This window comes from Teleopsis dalmanni, chromosome 2, assembly GCF_002237135.1.
Source record: "Teleopsis dalmanni isolate 2A chromosome 2, ASM223713v2, whole genome shotgun sequence".
NCBI classification, from domain to species: Eukaryota; Metazoa; Arthropoda; class Insecta; order Diptera; family Diopsidae; genus Teleopsis; species Teleopsis dalmanni.
Window position 1 is genome coordinate 173,939,827 of NC_051847.1, and position 12,488 is coordinate 173,952,314.

Here is a 12,488-nt window from a genome sequence, read left to right on the forward strand (position 1 = left end):
ACACATCTTCGGTATTTACGTATAACATTCCTTTTCAGTTAGATTATTTTCAACATTAAATTCCATGTACAGACTTATTTATAATAAAAACCTATATCCTGCAATGGTTTTTTATGGACGCTATAGATAAAATAAACTAATCTCTTCCATATCCCATATTTGTTTTTATTGTTTTTGACTTTGCATGTATGCTTTTTGAAATAGACCTTGATCATTTGTCGCTTTGGCCGAAATCGAACTCCTCCTATATCCCATAACTGTCATATCAAGCTTAAATATTAAGATTTGCACTAATGACTAAGTTCCTTTTTCTTTTATGACAAACTTTTGGCAGCGCTTACAAAACTGTTAATTAATTACAAATTTTTCACATGATTATTTTCAAACATATTAAACGGAATATATTATTATAATTCTTAAATATTCTTAATAAGCCCACTTTTTTCTGTTCGTGGTACCTAGATAATTGCCTATTCATTGAACTAAAATTAGCATATTTTTTAAAATGGGAGCATGGTATTTACATTATAATTATCATTGTTATGGTATGCATAAATTTTATTTATGCAAATAAAAATGCTAACTATGAATAATAAGTTTTCATTAATGAAGTGATTATATAAAAATTATCATCGCACCAGTTTCATATAAATAGTACTCATTTAGTTCGTTAATACAATTTAATTTTATTTTATCATGAAGCTGTTTGGAGTTTATTTTTGCATACAATTCGTGTTTCTCGGTAAGAAAATTTAAAAATGTTTCTAAATCAAAGTTTTAATCTGACTTTCACAGAATTCACATTAACCCAGAAAACAGAGTTTACAAAGCACATCATATACGATCTGTATACTAGCTCCAATCCTAAAAATCCTCAAGTCATAAAATTGTATGATTATTTTTCCATCAAAAAGTCAAATTACAACACACGACTCAGAACAAAGTAAGTTAAAATCCTTTTAGAAGTATATCTTTATTATAATCTATATTATCTATATTGTAGGATTATGATACATGGGTGGATCCCAGATTTTGACAAAAGATATACTTATGTTGTGCGAGACGCATATTTGGGGATTAACAACTTAAACTTTATTGAAGTTAATTGGACCTATTATTCAAGACTAGACTATCCTGTGGTAATTAAATTATTACCCAGAATAGGAGAGGAAATAGCAAAATTAGTTGATTATTTAAATGTAAAGTTTAAACTTGATTTTGATGAAGTCATACTGATTGGGCATAGTATGGGTGCACATGTGGCAGGTTTTACTGGGAAATATGTGAAACGTGGAAAAATAGCCGGTATTGTTGGATTGGATGCTACACGTCCTCTTATTACTTATAATATTCCTGGCACGCATTTAGAAGCCACTGATGCTAAGTATGTTGAAACACTACATGTTACAACCTTCAGGGGCACATTAATGCCTATTGGAAATGTTTCTTTTTATCCCAACTGGGGGAGAAAACTACCAGGTTGCAATGAAGGTGATATTGATTATTGTTCTCATGAAAAAGCACCGGCACTTTATGCAGCAGCAGTAGGAGGTTACCCACTTGGACCATATTATAAATGCATGTCGTTTGAAAATATTGTAGAAAAAAGCGATTGTAATGAATTAGCTGTTAATGCTAAAATCGGTGATCCATTAGACATTGAACAAGTTATGGGTATATATTATTTGGAAATAAAAGATGGTGACATTTAGTTATATATTCCATTTAATATATAAGTTTGTTATGCCACAATACAACACTTCACGTTTTGTTAATAATTTGTAATGTGTAAAATACAGCTAAGTACAACTAACAAACTAATTATGCTATTAACAATGTACCATACTTAAAATATAATGTTATCATTTATTAATCCTAATTAAGTAGCAGTCTTTTAGTATAGCTTTAGTATTTAGCTTAAGTATTTATCCTATTCAGGTAAAATACGTAAACGTCGCGACAGGTGACGAATGATCGATGAATGCTATGAGCTCGAAATAAAAGAACAATCCACTATTTCGATCTTCCAGTGAGTAGAAACTAGCAAAAGTCCGCGAACGGAGTAAATCCAAGCAAATGGTCACATGTTTTTCAGAAAAGCCGGTAATGTGCAACTGTACCACTTGTACAACATAGAACGGTAGTATACAACCATTTGTTTACCGGAAGTCTTTGGAGAATTGATCAAAGCCAACCATCGAAGGAAAATTATACTCCACCACGACAATGCGGGCTCACAAACGTCAGCACAAACAAAATTGTTTTTGAGTACTCAAAACGTCAAATTATAGAGATTCGTCATTCCTTCTAAGCTTAATTTATAATAATGCAATTTATAATTTGATGATGAATTTAAATTTATCAACGTATATAATGAACTTTGTAGTTGTCTTATATTTAATTCCGAAATATTTATTATTACAAATTTATATACCAGCACTGGTATTATGGTTTTAATTCAAATGCTTAATTAAGAATAAGTGATCAAAAATTTTATCATATAATCAATATATTATCTATATAAGTTATCTTAAAATTACGTTTAAAATAAATAATAAAACATTTTAATAATTAAGAAAGGTAAGTATTTTCAATCTCTAAAATGTGATATTAAAGTTGTTTGCTTCAGTCAATTACTATTAATTTTTCACTAATATTACTCCATATATACAATCATTTAAAGCGTATTAATTAATCAAGTTCATTTTATTAAATAATAAAAAATAATTTGATTTGATTGAAGTGATAAAAGAGAATATACGATTTTTACTCGTATATACCATAATTAATAGCTCAAATAAAATAAAAAAATTATATAGAATTTGAGCCATTTTTGTATCCGACTTTACAATTGCAGCAGATCGAAATGACTTAGCCCAACCCAAAGTTAAAGTTACAGTCTTTTAAGTCTTGCAGCCAATGTGAGTTCATAGAAAGGAAAAATGGATTGCATAAAATCATTTATGATAAGAATCTTAATAGAATAGCAAGCCACTCAGTATGAATTAGGCTTAATGGCAGTTTTAGACAATATATGAGTTAACGATTTTATGTGTTGCAATATTTGCGTAAATTAAATTGCCTTTTGCTAACAAGCTTTTATGTTATGCTCCAGTCGCAGCAACAAAATAATAAATGTAATCCGAGAACTCCTGCAGAGACAAGCCAAGAAGGCCAGAGACAATGAGTCGACATGGAGAACGTATGTAAAAGCACAAACCACATTCAGATCTCATTAGTGATAAATGCCTATGCCTAAGAAAGCATCCATAAAATATGCAGAGAGGTGGCAAAGCGTTGCTTGGCATTCATAATTGTAGGAGTTTGTGATGAAGTTACAGAAATTGGTTTTGTTATAGATAATATTTATTATTTCTGTAATAGTAAATGAAATTGTCGAAACCTTTTATTAAATGTTTAGATAAGTTTTCTTTCTCTAAATTTGAAGATTTTGCCTTAATTAAAATGTATAATATAATATATGTTTTGTTATGCTTTATAGACTTGATGTTTCTAACTGTAAAAATGTTCTAAAAAAATTATCTGAATTGTGAATAATATTGGCAATTAATTTATTTTTTTCGCCTTCATTTTTATATCCAGACTGATCTCCCAACATTAAGGGAATGCCAGTATGTATACGAAGAACTACAAATATCACAATTAAAGTTAAGCTAAGATCAAAAAGGAATGGTGAATGTTTAAATGTCGAAAAATATACAAAAGTTCAATTGGTGCAATCAACTGTAACGGATTTTTCAATCAGCAACACAGAAACAGCAACAGTTGCTATAGCAGTAGCAGCAGCAGCAGCGGCTGTAACAATTGTTTCATATAATTTTCAATATAATTTAATTTTTTTTTTCGTTGTGGTTTTGCTCACTTCAATCTGATATCTAAATTTGTAAATGTAATGGTGATTGTGGCAAATTTCGCAAGCATAATAACATTTGGGTATGAAGATTTTTCATTGAGCCGGTAATGCTTAGTGCTCACTGCTTATCTATCTGACTTCATGCCTGGCAGTGATTAAGTTGTACGTCAATTCATAGTTGTGTCTTTATATCTTAATCATTGCCACTGCCACACAATCAACTTGACAGTGTATCTTTCCGTCTGTCAGCCTATTTGTTAGTCCATAATGCCGCTTACATATTAATCCATCTATCTATCAATTGGACTATCTCGGATTATTTGAGTTATGGTAATGACCGCACCTTTTCTGCTGCTGTTGTTCATCTATAAAAGTGGCATATGTTTTGGCATTTGTCAGATAAATTGAAACACATTTATAAGCTCGATAAGACTTTATAGGCATTTCAATGTTGGTAATATGATTTTCTACTTCAATTAGATTTTGATTAAATAAAATTCGTTCTAGCACTAAGCTAAATAATAAAACAAGTATGACTAATAAATTAATGTTTTGAATTCAAATGTAACATTTAAAAGTAGATCAAAATTTAATTTCAAATTTATTAATCATAATTTTGCACATTTAAAGAAGTTTTAATATATTATAGTATACTTATGTTTTAATAAAAACAAATTTTATTTTTATTTTTTACGTTGGCGCAGTGATAATTCGTATAATAAACTATTACTTTTAATTTATCCACATTATAGATTACTAAATCTGCACGTACTAATCTTCGAAAGGCTAAGTCAGTGCAATTGCATTTGTAACAACAATATGCAGTTATCTACAGCTTTATATTGCGTGAGACCTTAACTCACTTAAATTACCTCTTAACAATGAATAGGGAAGTCATTTCATTCGCCCCTTACAAATCCACAAATATAAGGAAAGGTTATGGGCATCTGAATGTCATGTTCGTTATTTCGTCTTCTCTAATTTTTTTATATAGTATTAACTTAATCATGCCTAAAACCATGATTTATCTTTTGGCCGACACAATTGCATCAGTATTTCAAAAATGAATATATACAAATTTTAGTTAAATGTATAATTCTTGAAAAAAATTTTTCACTTTTTTTAATTTTAATGGAAAAAAAAGTTAACTTCGAAAGTTAAAACGTTTCTGATCTTTCAGAAATTATTCAATAATAAAGTAATTACATTTTGTGAACATTTCTATATATACAGTGACACCACCTAGTGGCAAGTACATGCCATTTTGTAGATCATTTAGCATACTGAGGAGTTGTGAAAATCCTAATTGAAGAATATTACAAGTTTAAAAAAAAATGATAAGCACATCATGATTCTTATGAAATATGAAAGGGCATTCATATTGAGTTAAAAACAGAAAAATGAAAAAATATGTAAAAAGTAAGTGCATCAGTCCTCACTAGACCATATAGAAAAGCCGTAAGCTAATTTTAAAACTGAATGAATGTGTAGTAATTTTAGTGTAATTGCCAATAAGGGCATTTTTATTACGTTGAAACCAAAAATAGTAAAAAAAATATATAAAAAACCAGTTCGCTGATATTATCCTAAATTCGTTATTATGTGTACAAAAGCCATAGAGCACTTTTAAGACATTTGAAATATTTATTTCAATATAACTAGATAACCTAACATTAAAATTAGTATATAAAATATTATTTTCTCGCAAGCATGACTAAATGAGCTGCTGAACCTATAGATATAGTAATGTTGAAGCCACAAACGACTCTGAACTTCAAAGTCTTACCATTATCGCTTCTGGAAAACCATATTATACTCATAAAAAATCCCAAAACTACAATTAATTAATTATTAATTAAAGTAAATTTCTATTTTGTTTTTGTACAAAATACAGACAACTTGCAAAATCTTTAGTAACATTCTGGGAATATTAAAGATTATCTCATCACAAACGATTTGTTACTTTCAATTAAATTTTATTCAAGTAAATTTTAAATTCGGTAAGGCAATTAGTATAATGAATATAAAACAATTATAAATAAATTAAATTGATTTTTTGAAACAGTCCAACCGAATTTATTGGCAGTTCGATGCGAACTCATAAGAGTGCAAATTTTTTAAAATTAGTGCTCAGTAATTTCAGAAAACATAAAACTTCAATAAAAGTTGCATGTACTTTTGCCGATCGTGTAAGATGTTTGATTGATCATAAATACAGGTTGCATAATAAAATTGAATTTGTTTTAATTAAAAACAATTCGACACAAGAAAAATAAGAGTTTCGATCTTAGACGACCACAGATTTGCGCTACATTGTGTTAAGGAAAACTAAAGTTCGTGTAATATATTCAAAAAAATATTTTAAATTTAGAACCAAATATTGAATAGTATAAAAAATTAATTTATATATATTTTATTTATTCACACATAATTTTTATGTATTAAACAATTCTTAATTATTTGTCATACCTTGTAGCGTGTATCTTAAGTTGCTCTATGTAGCATATGAATTTTCTGTCGAATATTAAAAAAATATTAAATATTTTTAAATTTCTAGCGGAGATTGTATTTAGTACATTCAATGAAATAATCACTTTTAATTTTCAATTTTCATAAACACAGGTGAAAACTTAATTATGTAATAAAAAATTGCTGTGAACAAAATAAAAAAAACAACTTCAACTTCACTGAAGTGTTACCGTTTCTGCCTTGTAACTTTACATTTGTGTTCATTTGAGCCTAAATAACAGCCAATTTACGTGTATCTTAGCTCGTTCCAGTGTTGAAAGTTGTAATTTAAGCGTTGAATTGTTGTTCACGGAAAAATCAGTATTTAATTATAGTACACACACCTGTCTGCATATAAATTAGCTCCTCTTTCCTGATTTGGAATATACCAGGAACTTTGTGTAAAAACTTATAATATGAAATCGAAGTGAAAGAAGGAAAAATTAACTGCATGTATAATACGAATACATCATGTTGTGTAAATTAGTTTATAATAATTAGAGAGATAACGAAAAATGAAACAATTTTCTAGTAACTAATATGAATTTAATTATCAGCATTGCTAATAATGTCTAAACTTGTCATTATTGTCTCGCAACCATAATATTAAATGTTGTGATATTTATACCTTAGAAAAGGAAATACGTATGTTCTTTTATATCAACATGTCAATACGCTTCGCAGTTCTTGAATTATTCTAATATGTATTAAGTTAATAAAAACAAATAGTACTCAGTGGTTTTTTTAGTTGTTACATAGTCTCGAACGTCAACAGTCCATGACACAGTATACCATTGCACATATCACTTTATGACACGAAATTAATATTCTGAATTAGGTCGTTAGTAATGCTGTTAACAGGATCTAAAACATGGATATTGAGACTGTTCGCATGGAGCTAAAACAATATCTTATATAAATTAACACGTAAATGCACATAAGAAAATTACTCACGTTCCATCTCCATTTCATTTCGGCTTATAGTTTCTTAAGCGCGGTGCAGACTATCATACTGGTATGTCATACGAGAGAGAAAAACGTCGTATGACACACAGGTATGATAGTCTGCACCTTTTACCAACATGTTGGCATACGTGTTGTGTATGATAGTCTGTCACCCCTAACGATTCATACGTCATACAAGAGCATTTTTGCCTTGCAAATTTATTGTAAGCAGGCGATATATGTGAAATTTTTATATAAATTTAATATGTTTTTTTATTATTTTATTATTAATGTATTTATTATTATTATTATTAAAATCACACTTATAAATTTGTGTTAAATATTTAATTGTATTTTAGTTAAAAATAATATAAATTTTTACATAAAATTCTTATAAAAAATTAAAATACAATTCAATATTTTATGTAATATATTAAATATTTTATTTAATTTATTAAATATTTTATTTTATTTTATTTTAATTTATAAACGATGACTATAAGTAAAACTTTTTTAAAAAAACATCTAAATATAAACATCGTTAAATTTATGATCTAAGCCCAGTAATAAAAAAACATTGAAAATTGTTCGTAATAACAATTAATTAATAACCCAAATTTAAGATATAATACTTTGTATTCTAAATATGCTTTTCTTTGTTAAAACTTGTTATTAAAATAAAAGAATTTCAAATGTTAATAACCTTTAACTAACAAAAATATGAAAATGATCAAATTTCTTGAAAAACAATGAAGATATATACATTATTTGTATGATCTATTTATGAAAAATTTCTTAAGAAACTTTACAGGTAGTGAATGAAATTAACTACGGTCCTTTACTGATCTTTTCATTTTAACTACTGTGCTTAATGACCAATAAACCTAAAAAAAATATGAATATGGATGCAGATAAAGCATTTTGAGATGCTTTCATCGAATGTTAACAAAAGCAATCGTTGTTTGTGGGATGTCCAAAAATGTGAATATAAAGATCGCAGCATATATATATAACGCGGCATATATAAAATATACAAAATTATAATCAATTATAAGCAAAGCACAACCTATACGTTAACTATCAATTTTTTCAATTTTAAAATTTTATTTTAAACACACAAATTTTCACATTACCCGCAAAAGCACTCTTCAAAAATTTTGCCTACTCTTGTGTGTCATACCTGTTCAAATTCGGTCGCTAGAAGAAATTTGAGCAAGAGAGAGCGCAACTCGTATGACACACCAGTATGATAGTCTGCACCCCACTTTACTCAATTTTACGCACACACATTCGGCTTGGAAGTATATGTATGCATTGTAAATATAGTTCTTGAGTGTCCTTGGTATGCGTGTGAACTGTACTGGCAATTTTGTCAGTTACATTTTATTTAAATAAAAAATGAATGGTATAACAATGCAAGCCTTAAGTATTTTAGTTCACATACCAGTAGGTAGAAATTTTCCCGCCATAATTTAATCGGCTACCAAACGAATCAATAAGATGTGGTATATAATTTTAAAAGCATGTGTGTTATTAAAAAAATGTCTTTCTTTCTTTGAAACTTATATTCTGGGTGGTAGGAAACTGATATATTCTAAACAGAAGGAGAATACAAATTATGCTTGCAAAATACTCTTAATTTCCAAATTCTTTTACAATTTAATTCAATTGAGGAACACATTTAAATATTAAGTGATTGGGGTATAAATAGTATTTCACAGTATTTCAATAGTATTTCATATTTCATGAGATATCGGTTTTCAATGTTGTTTCATGCTAAATGTTGTCATGCTAAATCGTATTGAGAAGGACAGTACAGAAAAAAAATTTTAAACAATTATTTGTATAATTATTATAATTATTGAAACTAAAAATTAACCGTTATTTAAATACGAAGACATAAAAGAAATAATTATAAGGAAATATTACATACAACTTTGTTATATTTACTTCTTTATTTATTTTTATTGAGATATATCTATTTAATAAATAATTGGTGAATTCTTAGATATTTCTACGTCTAAAACTAGTTTGATTAAAAGAATAATTTTGAATACCTACATTAAAACATGTTTCTTGAAAATCCAACTAAGAAAAATTTCCAAACTTTCTTACTTACATTCAACTTCAATTAATTTTTGTATTAAAATCTTAATATTTTAAGTCGATAAAAATATTTCTATAAATTACAGTCAAGTATGTGTTCAAATGAATTATTTATCTCAAAAATGAAAATATTCGGGTCCTGAAAAGGACCATTGGGCAATATAGTGTTAATAGTATTGCATTTTTAAACTAATATTATTTATTTAACCTCCGAAACCGTAGAGGGTACGACCTTGTCTCTTCAAAGCATATACAACATCCATGGCTGTAACAGTCTTCCTTTTGGCATGTTCTGTATATGTAACTGCATCACGGATCACATTTTCCAGAAATACCTTCAATACACCACGAGTTTCTTCGTAAATCAAACCAGAAATACGCTTAACTCCACCACGGCGGGCCAAACGTCTAATAGCTGGTTTCGTGATACCTTGGATGTTATCACGAAGAACTTTGCGATGACGCTTAGCACCACCTTTTCCCAAACCTTTACCACCTTTACCACGACCAGTCATTTTGAATTTATAATTTTAGTACAGATAATACTTGTCTATTCAGACTTAAACAGTAAATAAATTCCACACTAGATACGCACAGTATTTATAGAAAAAATGAACAATAGAAAAAGGTATGAGTGAAAATGCTTAAATACAATAAATTACTCAAAAATGGCACTCAAATAATTTAGGGTAGAAATAAACAATGTAAAGGATATGAAGGATATGAAGGACAATGACTGTTTGAACATGTGAACAGTTGAGATGGATCATAAGAGTTTGTTTTGAAATTTACTCTCTCAACATTTTTTCGTTAAATTAAATTTTATTTAACAATTTGTTTAATTATGGCTCGTACAAAGCAAACTGCTCGTAAATCGACTGGTGGTAAGGCACCACGTAAACAATTGGCTACTAAGGCCGCACGCAAAAGTGCGCCCGCAACTGGCGGTGTAAAAAAACCACATCGTTATCGTCCGGGAACTGTAGCTTTGCGTGAAATTCGTCGCTACCAAAAGAGTACAGAGCTCTTAATTCGCAAACTGCCATTCCAGCGTTTAGTCCGTGAAATTGCACAGGATTTCAAAACTGATTTACGTTTCCAGAGTTCTGCTGTAATGGCTCTGCAAGAAGCTAGCGAAGCATACTTGGTGGGACTTTTTGAAGACACTAACTTATGCGCTATTCATGCTAAACGCGTAACCATTATGCCAAAAGATATTCAATTGGCGAGACGTATTCGTGGAGAACGTGCTTAAGAAGCACTTTTAAAAAAATTTTTAAAAATCGGTCCTTTTCAGGACCAAAATTAATTAAAGAAAAGAGATAGTTAATAGTCATATTCAAATTGATAATACTCAGACGAAATGAATAAAAGCAATCGAAATTCTTTGTAATTTAACTTTTCGTTTATAGTATTTATATATGTTTGTAACACTGTATTTAAATTTCACACCTGGTTACTAGTACTAACCATAAGATCATAACGGGTAATTACTTGGGACCAAGTGGAGTTTGGGCATAAGATCGCCCATGTTATTGAAATTTAGTAGTTATTTTGCTTTGTTGCTTGTTCAAATTATTAACTTAATATAACAATTGAAGGACTTGTATTAAATTCTTAGTACTATAAAGAGATGAAGTTTCACTTTTCACGCTGTGGCTTTCGATTAAGATCGACCAGTAGACACAGTACAAAGTTTTGAATTTATTTCATCTAATAGATAAATAGATTATAATAAAAAAAATTTTGAAATATTACGTAAATGTGAGAACAGAAACAGCATATACTGACTTGAGAAGCTATCTAATAGTTTAAAGAGCTACATCCAAAAAAAAACACAAATACCATGGATAATATAAAGTTATAGGCATACATGAAGAAGAGTAAATGTGCTAATTTGATGATGAGGTTTAAGTAAGTAATTCAAACGGCTTTATTTTTCATATTTCGAATCCTATCGATTTAGAATCAAATTTGGAAATGGAAAGCTTTTCATTTGTTAACGATGTCTTGTCAAAGTTGTCAAAACATTTAAAAACTCAAATATTTTACAAATACTCTGTTCTAATTTGATGATCTTCTGTTAAACTATTATAAACTCTGTCAGAACAATTCTTAATAATAACGAAACCAAATCCGATTTCTATTATCTGACAATAGATAAAAACTGCAATTTTGTTTAACATATATAGTTATAGGTCAGTGATGACACCATATTCCTCGGCATCATTATTTCTAAATAAATTATTAGGTAAGGTTTTTTTTTGAATATACCATATTGTTAATTTTTCTTTGAGAATTGTGACTCTCTGTATTTTAATTGAAACCTAATAACTATGCTATAATCAGAGTGAACTAAGTTCTCTAATTTTTTGGTTTTGATGATATTTTTTGTTCCGATACAAGTACTCAATGCAGTTTACTATTTCAATCGTTTTAGGAATGCTCTTTATTTGTGAAGTCTATACTAATAATTTTAAGATCAATTATCGACTTTAATTAAATATTTTTGTGGCCCTGAAAAGGACCGTTGGAGTTAATGTTGATTGTTCAATACAAAGAAATTTACTTGGAACTGGTATACTTAGTGACGGCTTTAGTACCTTCACTAACTGCGTGCTTAGCCAATTCTCCAGGAAGTAAAAGGCGAACTGCAGTCTGAATTTCCCGACTAGTAATTGTGGATCGTTTGTTATAGTGGGCCAAACGTGAAGCTTCAGCAGCAATGCGCTCGAATATATCATTCACAAAGCTGTTCATGATGCTCATAGCCTTGGATGAAATACCAGTATCAGGATGAACTTGCTTCAATACTTTATAAATGTAAATAGCATAACTTTCCTTCCTCCTGCGCTTCTTCTTCTTATCGTTCTTAGTTATATTCTTCTGAGCCTTTCCGTCCTTCTTGACCGCTTTTCCGCTAGTTTTTGGTGGCATGATTTCAAATGTAAATTTTCAAATTTTCAATTTTTCGAATTCTCAAATTTGAACTACCCTCGCTCAGAATTTAAGTATTTTTAAAACAGAAATTTCAAGAAATTCTCTCTTCACATTA

General features: G+C 29.0%; 4 protein-coding genes across 4 annotated transcripts in view; 2 read left to right on the forward strand and 2 right to left on the reverse strand.

The window, feature by feature from the left end:
• Positions 1 to 1,735, forward strand: part of LOC119676196 (pancreatic lipase-related protein 2-like) — a 34,880-nt gene extending 33,145 nt beyond the window's left edge. The window contains exons 5-6 of the mRNA XM_038087428.1: positions 776 to 943; positions 1,004 to 1,735. Of these exons, the coding sequence (XP_037943356.1) occupies positions 776 to 943; positions 1,004 to 1,712 (877 nt within the window). The 3' untranslated portion in view covers positions 1,713 to 1,735. The remainder of the gene's footprint in view (positions 1 to 775; positions 944 to 1,003) is intronic.
• A 7,901-nt stretch (positions 1,736 to 9,636) lies between these two features.
• Positions 9,637 to 9,948, reverse strand: LOC119678875 (histone H4). The gene has a single exon (XM_038090955.1). The coding sequence runs from the start codon at positions 9,946 to 9,948 to the stop codon at positions 9,637 to 9,639; it is 312 nt and encodes a 103-aa protein (XP_037946883.1).
• Positions 9,949 to 10,271: 323 nt separating this feature from the next.
• Positions 10,272 to 10,688, forward strand: LOC119678877 (histone H3). The gene has a single exon (XM_038090957.1). The coding sequence runs from the start codon at positions 10,278 to 10,280 to the stop codon at positions 10,686 to 10,688; it is 411 nt and encodes a 136-aa protein (XP_037946885.1). The 5' UTR covers positions 10,272 to 10,277.
• Positions 10,689 to 11,968: 1,280 nt separating this feature from the next.
• LOC119678871 (histone H2B-like) lies at positions 11,969 to 12,380 on the reverse strand. Its single transcript, XM_038090952.1, has one exon. It carries the CDS (start codon positions 12,368 to 12,370, stop codon positions 11,999 to 12,001), a length of 372 nt encoding a protein of 123 aa, XP_037946880.1. The 5' UTR covers positions 12,371 to 12,380; the 3' UTR covers positions 11,969 to 11,998.
• Positions 12,381 to 12,488: the final 108 nt, after the last annotated feature.

Coding starts and splice junctions, on each gene's coding strand:
- LOC119678875 (XM_038090955.1), bottom strand. CDS start 9,948: ATGACTGGTCGTGGTAAAGGTGGTAAAGGTTTGGGAAAAGGTGGTGCT.
- LOC119678877 (XM_038090957.1), top strand. CDS start 10,278: ATGGCTCGTACAAAGCAAACTGCTCGTAAATCGACTGGTGGTAAGGCA.
- LOC119678871 (XM_038090952.1), bottom strand. CDS start 12,370: ATGCCACCAAAAACTAGCGGAAAAGCGGTCAAGAAGGACGGAAAGGCT.